At 39.2% G+C, this 14,400-nt stretch overlaps 1 protein-coding gene across 4 annotated transcripts in view; it reads right to left on the reverse strand.

Annotated features, from left to right (window-relative positions):
* snx19b (sorting nexin 19b) overlaps positions 1-14,400 on the reverse strand; it is a 44,524-nt gene that overhangs the window by 23,616 nt on the left and 6,508 nt on the right. For 3 of the 4 annotated variants that reach the window (XR_006096536.1, XM_042414032.1, XM_042414034.1), the window contains exons 5-11: positions 14,072-14,270; positions 13,816-13,916; positions 13,609-13,728; positions 13,231-13,355; positions 12,194-12,287; positions 11,827-11,986; positions 7,023-7,152 (exon numbers count right to left, since the gene is read on the reverse strand). Coding sequence is in view for 3 of the 4 variants with exons in the window: in XM_042414032.1 (XP_042269966.1) it covers positions 7,023-7,152; positions 11,827-11,986; positions 12,194-12,287; positions 13,231-13,355; positions 13,609-13,728; positions 13,816-13,916; positions 14,072-14,270 (929 nt within the window). In the remaining variant the exon portion in view is untranslated. The remainder of the gene's footprint in view (positions 1-7,022; positions 7,153-11,826; positions 11,987-12,193; positions 12,288-13,230; positions 13,356-13,608; positions 13,729-13,815; positions 13,917-14,071; positions 14,271-14,400) is intronic. The other variant, XM_042414033.1, reaches the window with a different exon arrangement.

Here is a 14,400-nt window from a genome sequence, read left to right on the forward strand (position 1 = left end):
AATATTTAATTTGAAAAGAAATACACAGATTTCTTACCATGCATCAACACGGTGCTAGAAGCTCAGATTCTATCAACGTAATGGCCTTATGCTGCTACAAAGTCTCAACAAAACAGAAAATTGTGTATCTTTAATTTCTTTGACATTTTTTTTCTTAAATCTGCATTAATTGATTTTTTATTGTATGCCTGGGCAGCGCAACTAGCCATAGACACAACACTGACATATTATCATCTTTTAAAGCTGTGGTGAATGTATAAAGCAGTAAGTCTTACTGAAGATCCTTCCTCAGCTGACAAACATCTTCCCTCATAATCTTCCTGCCTATCTTTCTGCCTGCATTCCTGGAGCAACTCTGTCCTTGGATGCTGTAATATTACGGCAATCCTATCATTCTGTCTTTCAGTCGTACTACTGCAGATGTTCTGGGAGATTCAATTCCATCTCCTATCTGCTAGATCTACTCCACCACCACCAGCATCCAAACTCTGGTTGGATCCTGTCCTATCTCCTCTCTTTTCCTCTATTCTAATCGCCAAAGTCATTTGTTGTTGCTAACATCCATAAATATTGCTATACACTTCACATTGACCTCTCCTTATTGAAATAATACACACATTTGAGTAATCTGTGTCAATGGCGAAGGAATTGCAATAACATTGACAAATCTCTAAAATGATTTTTTTCAGCAAAGGTTCCAAATATTCACTGCTCCAAGATTATCAAATATGAATAGTTGCTGCTTTTCTTTGTCTCCTGCGACAGTAAACTAAATATCTTTGCATTTTGGACTGTCGGTTGGAAAAAAAAACAAGCAATGTGAATATGTCAGTTTGGGCTAAGGGAAATTGTCTTGCAATTTTTTAAACTATCTTCTGACATTTCATAGACCAAACAATTAATTGAAGAAATAGATAGAGAAAATAACCTGTAAATGAATTGATAATGAAAATCATGGTTACTTTATCCCTATCTTCAGCATCAATATTATGAAATGTCATACCTTTAAAAACATTTAGTTATTTAAAAGTTGTGTTATCCATTTTTGTTGCAACTTCTCATATGAATTGTACTCATGACCAATATTTCACAAATCCACCTGCATGAGCCTGTAGCTAAAACACTGTATTAAGTATGACTATAATAACCAGATTAACATTCAAGACTGTTGTTCTTGGATACATGCGCTGATGCTTTGAAGCAACCCACCTGCCAATACAAGAACCTGCTCATGGCCTCAATGTGAACAAAATATACTACTTAGAAGAGCCAGTGTTATATATTTTGTTAATGTTGGAGTGCTGACCACATTTTCAAAGTCCTCTCCAAATGCCACAATGTGGTCATTGGCTAAATAGTGCAGCAGTGAGACAGAAACCACTTTCACTGAAGCCAAACAACTTGTTTTTCACCACCGGTGAAACCCAAGCAGGCCACTGACTGGATGTCAGAGGGAGATCCCTGGGTATTAATTAACAGTGTAGAAGCAGAGACAGAGAAAGATTGAAGGAGTGTGAGCACTTTCTATGACAACTGTTGACAGTCTTTGAATCCTTCATACTCCTATTCATCCCCACCTCCATCATCAAGCTGTCATCAAGGACCTGCGGTACCATTTGAATTGTTTATGGAAGTATTAATATGCCGTTTTAGGGAGTAAAAATAAAGAATCATGTCATTGTGTGACAGGTGCAGCAGAGGACTGGCAGAGCTGAGGTGCCACATGGAGTTTGGTTAGGTGAAATGTGCTGTATGTTGGACCAACAAACAGCTCACCCTCAAGCCAAAGAAGGACAAGTACATGTGTGTGCATGCTGTGCATCAGCACGGTACTGCAGGTGCGCTGACAAAGAGCACCTGTGCATTCTCCAAGTAGGTAGAATGCTGTTTGTGCCATGAGGTGGTAAAAATGTCAGAAGATATGACGTGTGCTCTGGACTCGCAGGGAGAATGTTCCATACTTACAACGTGTTACTGACCACAGTCCAATGGCAAACAGCTTGCCGAGAAAATCTGAACCACTTGATGCAATTTGATTAATTACAATCATTATATTGTATCATCATCGGCACCGGCCCAGTTTCTCCACATGTCTGCAGTCAATGATGTCCAATGCACGAAAGCCAGTATAGGAGTCTCAAAGGGCATATTTCTGCCAAAAGGCAAACCCAACTCAACACTCTCATGCATGCATTTATGGAACTGACTTGGTTTACTCCTTTTTATTTACCACTACGCCACTGTGCTGGCTGCCTCTGTTTTCTACCTGTTCTAACTAGATCAATTGTTACAAAGGAAGAAACCATTATGTTTACAGACACATTTAACCAAACACAACATGGAGTAGCCCTACAAATGCTTGTGATGTCGACACAAAGTGGCTCTTCTCTGGTAGCAGACCTGCTACATCTACAGTACATCGAGACACTGACAACAATCTGGCTCCAGCTGAATTTTCCATCCAGACTGCTGTCTAAGAGAAAGAGACTATATTCATCTTAAACTGTCTACTTTCCAGTCCATAAAAATCAGACATCTCCTAAACCAGAGCCTTGCCTTGGACCCCATTTATAGGAGCAGAGAGCCGGCTTTTCCAGCCAGACCTGTCACACACACAGAGGCCCAGATTTGGCCTGTTGGGTGCTGGTTTCATCTCACACACAAACACACACTTTCTCTATCAACTCACAACTCCAAATGAAATTCTGACAGACATGCATGTGCTACAGCGGTAGACTGGCATGGATAAGGTTTCTGCTGCCTGCAAGCTTCTATTTACCTCCCACTAAACAGCTGTCAGATTATATAAAAACCTTCACAGCACTTGACATATCCTGTCAGTCCCACTAAAAAACTGTTTTATTAATAAGAAAAACTGACCAAATTTTTTAAAAATCTAACTGAACTTAATATACATCCACACTACATCGGTGAAACAGCATGAACACTCTGCAAGAGGGTTCAGATCAGTATTCTGTGAACTTCAGACCAAAACCAGTTACAGCAACTGGGAAGGGGTCAAAGATCATCAACGTGACAAAGGTTACCATCTGTCTCCCATATTCAGTCACTTATTCTTATGTGACCAGAAGTTTATATCTAGGGAATGTGATGAAAGCTGAGCCAACTCCATCTGCTGAATGAAGACCATGAAATGTGGTTGAAAGCTACAAATCATTAGTCATCTCTGAGCTTATATTCTCTTCTCTTACTAAGGTTACCTATAGCTAATAGAACTTGTGCTTGATTTTAGAGCAGTGGTTAAACTGTAAATATATGTCTGTGGTGAAGCAAAGTGTTGGAAAAAATTGAATTTTGACATCTCCAAAGTTATTACGATTCATCCTGAAGGAACCGTGAATGTCTGTACAGAATTTCATGGCAATTCATCCATGACTGACCATCATTTCCACCTCTATTGCCATGGCACTAGCCTGGCTAAAAATATTGCTTAGTGGAGCTTTAAGGCTTGGCACGGAATGCACACTATAACTGCTACATCTTTGTCTTTTGTATCTCTTAATCAGTGCATCCCGAAATACTCAGGAATGGTTCTGGTAACCATCAGTAAATCCTGGCTAAAACCCAAAGGTTGTGGCCCAGACGCTTCAGAACCATGTCTAAAAAACCCTGACATAAGCTAACAATTTGAACTATCATTCACATCATTCTTTAATCACTTTTTCCTTTTAGTAGAGTGGCTTTTATATAATTGTCATTTTATGTAAGCTATTGCTGCTTTATTTTCCCATTTTACTTTTATGTAACACTTTCCATGCCTGGAATTTTTTTATTGTTCATCTGCTTGGGTTTTATTCATTGTTGTCTTATTGTTTTTTTACTTTGTTGAAAATGAGACATGAACAGAAGTTTCTTAGTAACACAATTTCATATGTAGTGTTTCTATCAACAGCAGTTTGCAACCAGAGCATCCCATCTCCTTTGCACAGAGAAATCGGCTGATGAGAGGAGAGGAGAGCTGTCACTGCAGTGTTGACAGACTGCTGCCTAATATAGACGAGGCCAAACAAAAGCACAAGGCCTTTCATACTTGGCTGGTGGAACTTCTTAAAATAGAGGACTCAGTATTGATATGAAGCAATGATATTCTGGTACTGACACCCCTGGGAACGTGAGGTCAAAGTGCTAACAGCACAAACACTAGAACCTGAGAACATTGTCTGCATGTTCAGTTTATAGGCAACAGGAGCTATACCTATTTGTGACAAATGTTTGGGGAGTTGATGTCAAGCATTCTCTTGATGACGAAATAGTGCAGGCATGCATGTTTGAACATAGACTTGTATACTTTACAACAAATGTAACAGTGAAAAGACTTCATACTATTCAAAAAGTGAGAGCCAGCTCCTCTAATGAGATAAATAGCATATTTTTTTAGTGTTTATGGTTCTGTTTAGTGATTAATAGGTACACTGCATGGCAAGTGATGCCCCTGATTTTTTAAGACACGGACCACTGCAATGGCTTATAGTCAACTCTTGTCTAAAATATCAACTCTTTTTCCTAACGACTGTACATAAGCCAGAGTCCCTTCTCCAGCTCATAAACAGCCCTCTCTGTGGAATCTCCACTAGGAAACATGTGTCTTCATGTCCTGACCTGGCTGAGTCTACAGACTCTGCGGCCCCCTCCTATGTAGAAGTTTCCATCATTTCTTTGCTGCAGAAAACCTTGTAAAAGCACTTTAAAAGAAGACAGAGTCATCCAGAGGCAACCACTGTTAAAGGGAGAGAAAAAGTATTTGCATTGTTGTGGCTGCAACTGCTGGGTTTACTTCTGAAGATCTACATTTGGTTGTTTTAAAATATTACCAGCCTCTGATTATAAGCAGTCACTGAGGATGGAGAAAGTGAATGAAAACACCTTCCTAGCTGCTCTGTCGACATCTCCTGTAAGACCTTCTGTCTTTTTATTTATATATGTATATATATATGTGTGTGTGCTTGTATATTTTTTTTCCAAATATATATATATTTATATACTTATATTTCTTTTTGTATTTTGTTGTTATATTTTATATGCATTTTTATATTTATTTATGTACTGTTTTTCTGTAATGGAGCCCCTCAGCCAGAGTATTTCACATGATTGTACTTGTATAACCGGAGTGACAATAAACATTTAGAATCTTGAATCTTGAAGAATAGCAAGGTACTAAACTCTCTGTTGCTTCAGTGCAGCTCATCTGCAGCCAAGATGACTTTAGCTGCACTGAGAAGCTCCTAGTAGGTGCCAAAAGTAGAAAAATGTGGGTGTACTGAGGAACTCACCTGTGTGAAAGCAAAGTAAAGCAGTGATGAAAAAGAGAGTGCATCCTCCCCATGGATACATTTTTGAATGAGTATCTTGCATGAGTTCCATGCAGAGAGGTATGCAGATTTGGGAAAAGGAGAGCACTGATATTAGATCGGAGCAGCAGACACCCACAGTTGAGGTACTAGAATCAGTATTAGAAGAGAAAAACGTTTTATTGTTGCATCCCTATCAGAAGATGAATCCCAGTGTATATCAAAATTACATAAAACTTACTAGACACATTTATGCTCCCCTTTTCTATTTTGACAGTTAATATTGACCAAGTACCTTAAAAGCAAACCATTAGCCTGACCATTTAACTCAGCTGTGCTGACCACAATAATAGCTTTGGGAATCACAGACAGCCATAACACATAAACTGTTGGGACTAACAGATGCTGTGAGTGTGCACAGTTAAAAAGCTGCCAGGCTGCCAAAAACACCTAGACTGTCTTCACAGTCTGCTTACAGCTCACATACACATGTGTTAACTGCTAACCGACCACTGCCCAGACATACCTTACAGCTAAGTGCAGCATTGAAGATGTGCAAATTCTTTTTACAGGTCAGAGTATTGCTCAGTTGTCTCATCTTATGAAAACTGAAATTTACTGGACTGATATGCAGGAGGGTTGTATATTAACAACCTATTTACAACATATTCAGGATTCTGCAACATTTAACCTTATCAGAAGGCACTGTCTTTGCCTGCACTTTAAACATCATTTAATTGTAAATTGGATTGAAAAGGTCATTTTCACTGACACTATTGCAGATTTACTTTACATAATATTTCAGCTTTCTTCTCCAGGAACTGATATGTCAGCTGCCTGGACAGAGAGGATTTTTACCATTACATTATAACATCCATGTACAGAGCTGTGAAGTGTTGCATTAATGATTGACCCAAATTAGTCTCTTAATAACCACAGTGCCATGATAAAAGGGTACAAGTCAAAAGATGCAATGCTTCTAAACCCATACAGTTTGTCACCAAAAACACTGAGAACCTCTGAGGACGATGGCTGTAGGTCCAGTAGTCAAGGACAAACCAACTGATCTTACACAAGACAAAAAGTAATCAGAAACACTAGTGACCCTCTAAAACCTCTTTGCCAGGCTAAGCTCTGTATTTTCAGACTTGGCTAAGTCTTAAACAGTTTGAGCTGTACCTTTTGTCAGCATTAATACTAATATTTCAACAAGCTACCATGCTGCCATTAGCAAACTAGCATGCTTAGAACATGTTGAATACATGAACGTGTTAGTATTAAGTTAAAAGTGCAGGCAAGGCTATTATTTTCTGTCATAAAGTTAAGTGCTGGAAAAGTGGGAATTGTGATCTGCTGAGTGCATTACTTGAATCTGTCTAGTTATACTTGTCAAAATAGTTTACTCTGGACTAGTGTTAGCTGACAGGCAGTTGGTTATTCTGACAGACATACGTTGGCATCACTAGAGCCATATCGTTAGCATGGCTAAACCTTTAATCATGGATTTAATTGTCTTATTTCATTTAACTCGTTCTATGCATTTATCTAAATATATTTTCTTTTAAGTATGTGTTGGATTTATCTCTCTCTGTATCTCTTATGATTACTTCCCTGGAAAATGTCTGCCGTCAGATAAGTGTTACTTAAATAAAGTTTTTCTTAGAGCACTCTGTTGTGGCGTCCCAGCACTGTTAAATGAATGCGGCATGTCACCTGTTAATAAGGGTCCCAAACAGCAGCCTGATGGTCCTCTGAATGTTTTCAGTGCACAGCCAGCTCCACTGCTCCTTCATCAGCAGACACAAGATGTTCAGAGCCACTTCGGCCAACGCTGTCTCGGCTGCTGTGCCCACGCCATGCAAAACACAAGCAAGAAAATTACTGTGTTACATGCAAAGATACCATATTAAAAATATAACATATGTTGGTTTAGCACGGTGAAGCGAAAGCAGCATCTGACAGACGGATGGATCTGTAGAGAGACAAAACAAGTACAAGTATAATCTGTTTCAGAGTTATACATTTCTTCTGTGTGCATCTGATGAACATGCGGGTCCAGGAATCACATCAGTACTCCATTTCATACATTTATTAACACTGCCCTCATGTGGTTAGACTTGGATGCTGCTGGCTTATCCAAACCATGTTTCTGTTTCATCGACATGCACTATGTTTTTTTTAATAAAGACAATGAAAACTTCTTATTAGCACAGCCCTTTCAATGCTATCTGCAGGATACATTTAGATATATGTGTATTAAGAGTGAAAAACCAGATCAGGAAACAGAGAAACAGACAACATCTTGATGGCATCAAAAAGTGATGTTCCATCTAAAATCCTCCAAGGACTCAAACACTCAACCCTCTTTAGTCTTGAGAGGTGGTTGTCAAAGGTTTGTAGTTTCACACTTCACAGACCATGGCAGCACTGTTTTCAGAGGTTTCTATGGATATTTTGATAGCATTTTCCACTGTGAAAACCAGTCGGTTGTGTAGTCCATTGTAACTGACAAAAATCCAACAGACAATAATCAAGTACTTCCAAATAAACAGTAACATTTAATTACTGTAAGAAAAAACAGTGTTCTCTCTCATTACAGAGCCTGCCATGTCAATTTACACTTCAATCAAACTTCTGCTTTAATCTGGTTTTTCACAGTAATGGGGTGTAATATTAGCTGCACAGTGCACATCACTTGTTGGGGGGAGTCTGATGGAGCTGCTGTTCCACAAGCTCCATGACACAAATACACTCGCTAACTAGTCTCCTGTTCTCACAACAAACCATCAAATCATGGGTGGAAAAAAAGCACATCCCAGCATTTTTTAAATATTAAAACTTCATAATTAGTGGATGCAAATGATTACCAGCATGATGAAAAGATACTGATATAACTTCATTACCAGCTGTTTGGTGATATACTCATGATACTTAATCTCTCCTATAATTTGCAGTACAAACATTTGCCTACAGCAATTAGCTGCACTTGGGTTCAACAAGCTTTGAGCTTTTAGTGTCTCTTTTTGGTGACTCAATGCAACACATTCACCAGTGCATTATTACCACCAGGGAAAAAACACAAATGCGATAAAGGAGGAGATGGATACAAAAGCTGTTTTTGATCGTTATTTGCTGATGTGAACACCACTTTATCAGCTTATATTGTGTGTGTACTGTAAACACACTGATTGAAATATCATCATTTATCTTCCTGAAGACATTCTGACATTTACACATCTGCTGTGAAAGTAAAATAACAGAGGACTGACATAACTGTCAGTCTGGTAGCTTTTGTAGTGGAACATTTCAGGGTCTGGTCAGAAATAGGCACTTGATTCACCCTTCATCCATCCAGACTGTCTGGAAAAAAAAACAGTCCTTCAAAAAGACAATGACCAGATGCCTAACAAGGAAGAAATGCAATTTGGATTCAATTAAAAGGGGAATGTTAGCAAATGCAGAGATAGTTTCCATATGATGTTAATGAGATCATTCATTTTTCTTGACGATTCCCTGTGATGGAGAAAGATGGAGAAGCGATTGAATATGATGCCACATGGTGACTAGTAAGAGGTATGGACATCTAACAGTTAGAGCTTAGGACTAGAACAACAAATTGGTTTACGTTGTTTAACAAACTGTAGAAAGGAGATGATCATGGGTACCAGGAGAGAAGATTTGAGCATCATTATGACTGTAGAGTTGCTGGGCTTTCTGAACACAGCAATTTTGAAGATGTACAATAATTGGAACACAAGGGACTCTCCACAGTACACAACTGATCACTCAAAAAAGGATGTCTGGCCTGATGAATCCCAGATCCAAATGCACCATCACAAGAGTCGACCTTTAGTGTGGCATATACAGGTACAGGTGGTTCATCCATTAAAGGCTATCAAAAACTTAAAAGCTATGATGACTCTCAACAGGATAACAGCCTCAGTACAGTCTGCCTCAAACAAAGTACTTGTTGGATTGTTTAAAAGCATTTGAAACAGTGTTTGAATTACAGGGGAGCCAGGGGGTACTTAGCTCCCCCAAAAGAGACTTGAGCTCCCCCCACAGCAACAAAAGTTCAAGTTTGAGGTTGGGTGGGGTCTCAAAAACTGGATGAAAATAATCAACCATTATTCATCATTACTAATCATACCATGAACTAGGCTATATAATAATTACAAACAAAACATAAGCCGTGATAGGCTTAATCAGCATTGTGTGAACTCGTTTGGCAAGGGCTTGAATGTATTAGACGTTAATTTTAATGTAAAAGTTACGCATTGCAGATTTAATTGCCATGTGCTTACAAAATGTGTGATTACAAAATTCTTAATTTTTGTCACACAATTGGTGGGCCATATGGCTTTACTGTTTGGCTTTACTGCAGTTAGCTAAATTTTAAATGTCTGTGGGCGACTGTGTGATACATGTTACATAATTGATTGTGTTTTATGTATTATGGCTGTGGGCTGATTTGGTATTGTGTTGTGCTCCCATGCATGTCAGATTATGATGGCCGGAACAGGGGACAGTTATGTCAACAACCTGATAATCATCCACACGTTACACACAATTGGCCAGGTGCACAGAGGTATTGAATGTAAGTCAGGCTTTAAATTTATCAGGACACACAAAAGACACGCAGTGCTTGGAGAGATCTGGAGATAGGTTGTCGCCAGAGTGAGGCTGTTGTTTTTCCATGAGCCTAGGTCTGTCCACTTCACGTGTGCCGTGCCAATCCAATCTGTTCCTCTACAGCCTCACAGCAGGGGGTAGCTGCACCAAGCCAGTGCTGCGGTCCTGCTAGGTAGCAGGGCCGAGCAGCTTCCTCCCCTCAACAGAGCCATGTCATCGGATTGGTACAAAAATGTGTCGTCATATACAGTAATGAGAGAATGACATATAAAGAGTCACAACATTGGCCTCAGCAGTTTTGTGGTTAGGTTTTTTTTGTTGTTTGGAAAGTCCACGATCAAATGTTCACACCCACACTGAGGAGAAATGCGTTGTTTTTATCAGCAGCTGGAAATCCCCCCAAGTAAACTGGAAAGCACATTTCAAGTAAACTGAACCCTTGATGCCATCTGTTAGTGGGCACAGATCAACTTGAAATTGCTTGAGGAATATTTAGATGAAGTGGTGTCCTAGAAACTATTAACACCCACTCCTATTGAGTGACATCCCAAAGTCCTCACGTCTACACAGTCAGCAACAGCACAGGTCTATTGAGTTGCTGCCATGACATGGTCAAGACCAAAGGTACAGAGTTTGTACAGGGTTTTCTATTTTATCTCCTCAACTAAGGCTGTATGTCAAGGGTTGCCAAAATATGAACCCAGTCTGATGAATCCTGAGTGACTGAAATATTGTAATAGCTCAATTAAATGGTCCCACTGTAATCATGTTGAGATACTGAATGGAAAGCGGCAGAGAAAGCAGACAGAAAGTAGGAAGACAGTCACAGACAACAGTCAGTGAGTCAGTGAGTTGGTCAGGCACAAAGGAAAATGAAAGCAGACAGTCATAAAGCAATAAGCCAGGGTGAGTCACACAAGCAGTCATGCTGATTACAAAGACAATGATGTGAGGCTAGGAGGTTAAGATTCGAGTTCACAATGGAGTTTTAGCGAAGTAAAAATATTTGATTTCTGTTCGTTTGTAATAGAAACTTAACTGCAGCTGAAAAAACACTGCTATGATGATTCCTTTAGTAGTCTAAAAGGAAGCACCAGACAAAGCTTGTGAAGCCATCAAGAGTTCAGCAGTGTAAGTGAATTTAAGTAATTTCTTTAGTATCTTTAACAAAGTAGGAAACAGAAAGTGTAACATTGATTACTTTCTTGGAGAGAGATTGTGATATTAAAGCTGCGTTGGGTTAATGGATTAAAATTTATTCAGACACAATAAAAATAAATCAACATAATCAGACAACAAAGACAGCTGTGGACCAATTCTTCTTCTGGGGTTGATGTCACATGCATGATTCTGTCTGGTCAATCACTCCTACATTGTTACTAGCTACAATATCAGGCTGTTAGCTTTTTCACAAAACCTCATCCACTGGTTGCAACAGGGTGCTACGTTGGCCAACCACATACATGCATATTCAACTGTTTACCAAACAATTGTCACACCAAAAGATAAATCAGTTGTTGCGAGGTTGTAAGATCCTGTCTGTGAATTTTACAAACCGCTGTGTTGGGTTTTTCCATCTGATAAGCATTTAAATGCATTCACTGTCTAACCCCCTGCATACAACTCACCCCCACCAACGCAGCCCCTTGCATTGTTTTAATGCAGGGTTGTTTTTAGTCTGAATGCAGCCAAACTCTGGATGTGACTGAACATGATGATAGGGGTACCATTTTTATATCAGCTTGCTTTGACATCAGTGCTTTGATCTCCTTAAACTTATCTATAGCAGCTTTAAAACATGTAAAAACGAAGCAACCTGACTGAGCTTGAGATCAAGCAGAGTGAATTCAACATTAAACAACGTATCCCCTCACGCCATTCTTACCATGTTCCTGACTCTGCTTTCCACTCGAGCTGCCATCCAGATTGCCTCCGAATTCTCCTACCACTGGACTGTCCCCCCTCTCTGGCTCAGGTCTGATGGCCAGTTTCTCTTGTTCAGTGATAAAGGTTTTCAGATCTCCCATAGACATCCCATTAAACACCTGTGAGACCACAGAGGGGTAGGGTGTAAAAGCAGAAAAAACTTTAATCATCCAACAAGGTCACTGGATTACCAAAGTAGCAAAAAAGAGAAAACAACACAAGAATCTCATTTTTGTTTCATCGCAACTAGCTTGGTGCTAAATAGTGTCACTGTGGATTAGAATCAAGGATAAGATATTAATAGTGCAAACTGTAATGTAACTTACTGTGCTAGTTTGTTCCCAACTGAACAAAACTGGTGGTCTTATGTCTGAGCCATTCATAAAGGGGATGTTTTTACTGGAGAACTTCAGCCGCGACCTGGGAGTGTACAAACAAATTCATAATCAAACATAGACAAAAAAAATCTAAATCAACTCTATCACTGATCATTGTGCAATAATTGAACCTACAAGACCGCATGAGTCTGATTTCACACTGTAACAACCAGCATGCACCATATGATAAAATAAGCCATAAATCATAATACATGACCCTCTCTGTTACAAAGACCAGGCTGAATGTTTCTACCTGCCAGCAAGGAGCTTCACCAGGGGGGCATACCACACGCAGAGGTTCACACTATCCCCCTTCCATGCAGGTCATGATCCCTCACTGGCTTCCCACCCACAAACAGTGCTAATATTTGAGTTTCAAAGTTCATTCTCGGGCTTTGAAACTACACTGTTAAGCCAACATGGATAAGAAGTCCCTGAAGTGTTCAGTAAAAATGGACATATGAACACTTACATTTTCATGACAACTCCATCAGCTGGTGAAGATCATATGATATTATCAGAATCTCCAGACTGGCAGCATCCCTACTGAGAATTACACCTGGCTCTCATAGTTGAATGCCCTTAGCTATAATTTTAGTGAAAAGGATAACTATGTTATTGAGTAACTATATAATGTAAAACTAATTTGAAATTGAAGATTTACAACTTGATGACAACTGGGCAAACTCTGTCTGCTGATAAAAATCATTAGATATGATCAAAAGCTCCACATCATCTACTAAATGGACCTAGAGATGAGAATGTTTTATAATTCTGGTAATGCTTTATTACTGTATTATTTATTATTGTAACACTAAAACTTTTCACAATGAAGTGACCTTCCTATAAAGTATAAAGAGGTTAAAGGTAAAGATGAGCGTAAAGGTCAGCCACTTGACCTCCGAGAAGTATCTGTTGATAGTCTGTGTGGGTTTGTGTTTCCATCATATCTGGATATATACTGCTCTGAAAAACAGTGGTCATACTTGCTCTTCTTGTCAACTCTTATTTTCCCTCCATCCACATCTCCTTCATTATCCTCCGTTGGGCTCTGAGGTTCTGAACGAGGAAAAGCTGTCTTCAGGGTGTCCACAATGGCATTCACTACAATCTACACACACAAACACATATGCAGTACATTTCAAACTCACTATGAACCCAATAAAAGTTTAGCCTTATGTTTCTTTACAAATAAACTCAATTTCTTCAAGTATGAAACATTTGTATTCATTGTGTTACATATATGTTGTGTTTATGGCACTGCATCACAGTGTGATTATAGTAATTACCATGTACATATAGCGTGTTTAGCGTGTACTCATGTTTTATTCAGATGCACCATAATGAAATATTCAGGATCAAACCTTGTCTATGCGTGACACAATAAAAGGTTTCTTGACAAAGGCAATCCTGGCGTCTGTATTGAGAGCCAGAAACTCCTGCATCTCTTCACTGTTGGCTATTTCAGGGATGGCACACAGTTGCTGAAAAAGAGGACAGAATGCTAGTCTAAAACATCAAAGATCAAAAGCTACATAAAATGTTACATTAGGAAATGTCAATCGACCAACCTTTAGGAAGGTCTCCAGCAATCCTTTCCTGGCCTCTATCTTGTCACTGTCCATGTTTCCAAATGGCATGTCCGGAAATATTTTCTTTGGACCTTTCACACCTTAACGAAAAGTCAGATTATTTACAATATAATAAAATCCTAGATGTAGGCTCAAATACCAAACATAAATCAAACATGCATCGTGTAACTGATGTCCAAGAATTTAACATCAATTTTGCTCACCGGCAGCTCATAATAAGCTCCCTCTATCTTACCTTTGATGAGTTTTCGTAGTTCTGCTTTCTCTTCCAGACGTGTTTGCAGGTTAAGAAACTCACTGTATCGTCTGTTGACTGTGTGATAGGCCACTGGCTGAATGGGTAATGGATTCTCACAGCCTGTCTGTAAAGCTTCAGTATCCTCAGAGCCAGGCTGGATGCTCCCTGGGTTCTCGCAACACATTGCTGTCTCATACTGAAAAGCATCACAACAAAGTATAAGGCTCACCATATTTTCCCCTTCCTGTCATATTGATGTTTTGTATAACATATTGTTTGTGACAAAGTTAGTGTCTTAAGGAATGATACTAATATTTATGTACTTT

This window comes from Thunnus maccoyii, chromosome 6 (assembly GCF_910596095.1).
Source record: "Thunnus maccoyii chromosome 6, fThuMac1.1, whole genome shotgun sequence".
NCBI classification, from domain to species: domain Eukaryota; kingdom Metazoa; phylum Chordata; class Actinopteri; order Scombriformes; family Scombridae; genus Thunnus; species Thunnus maccoyii.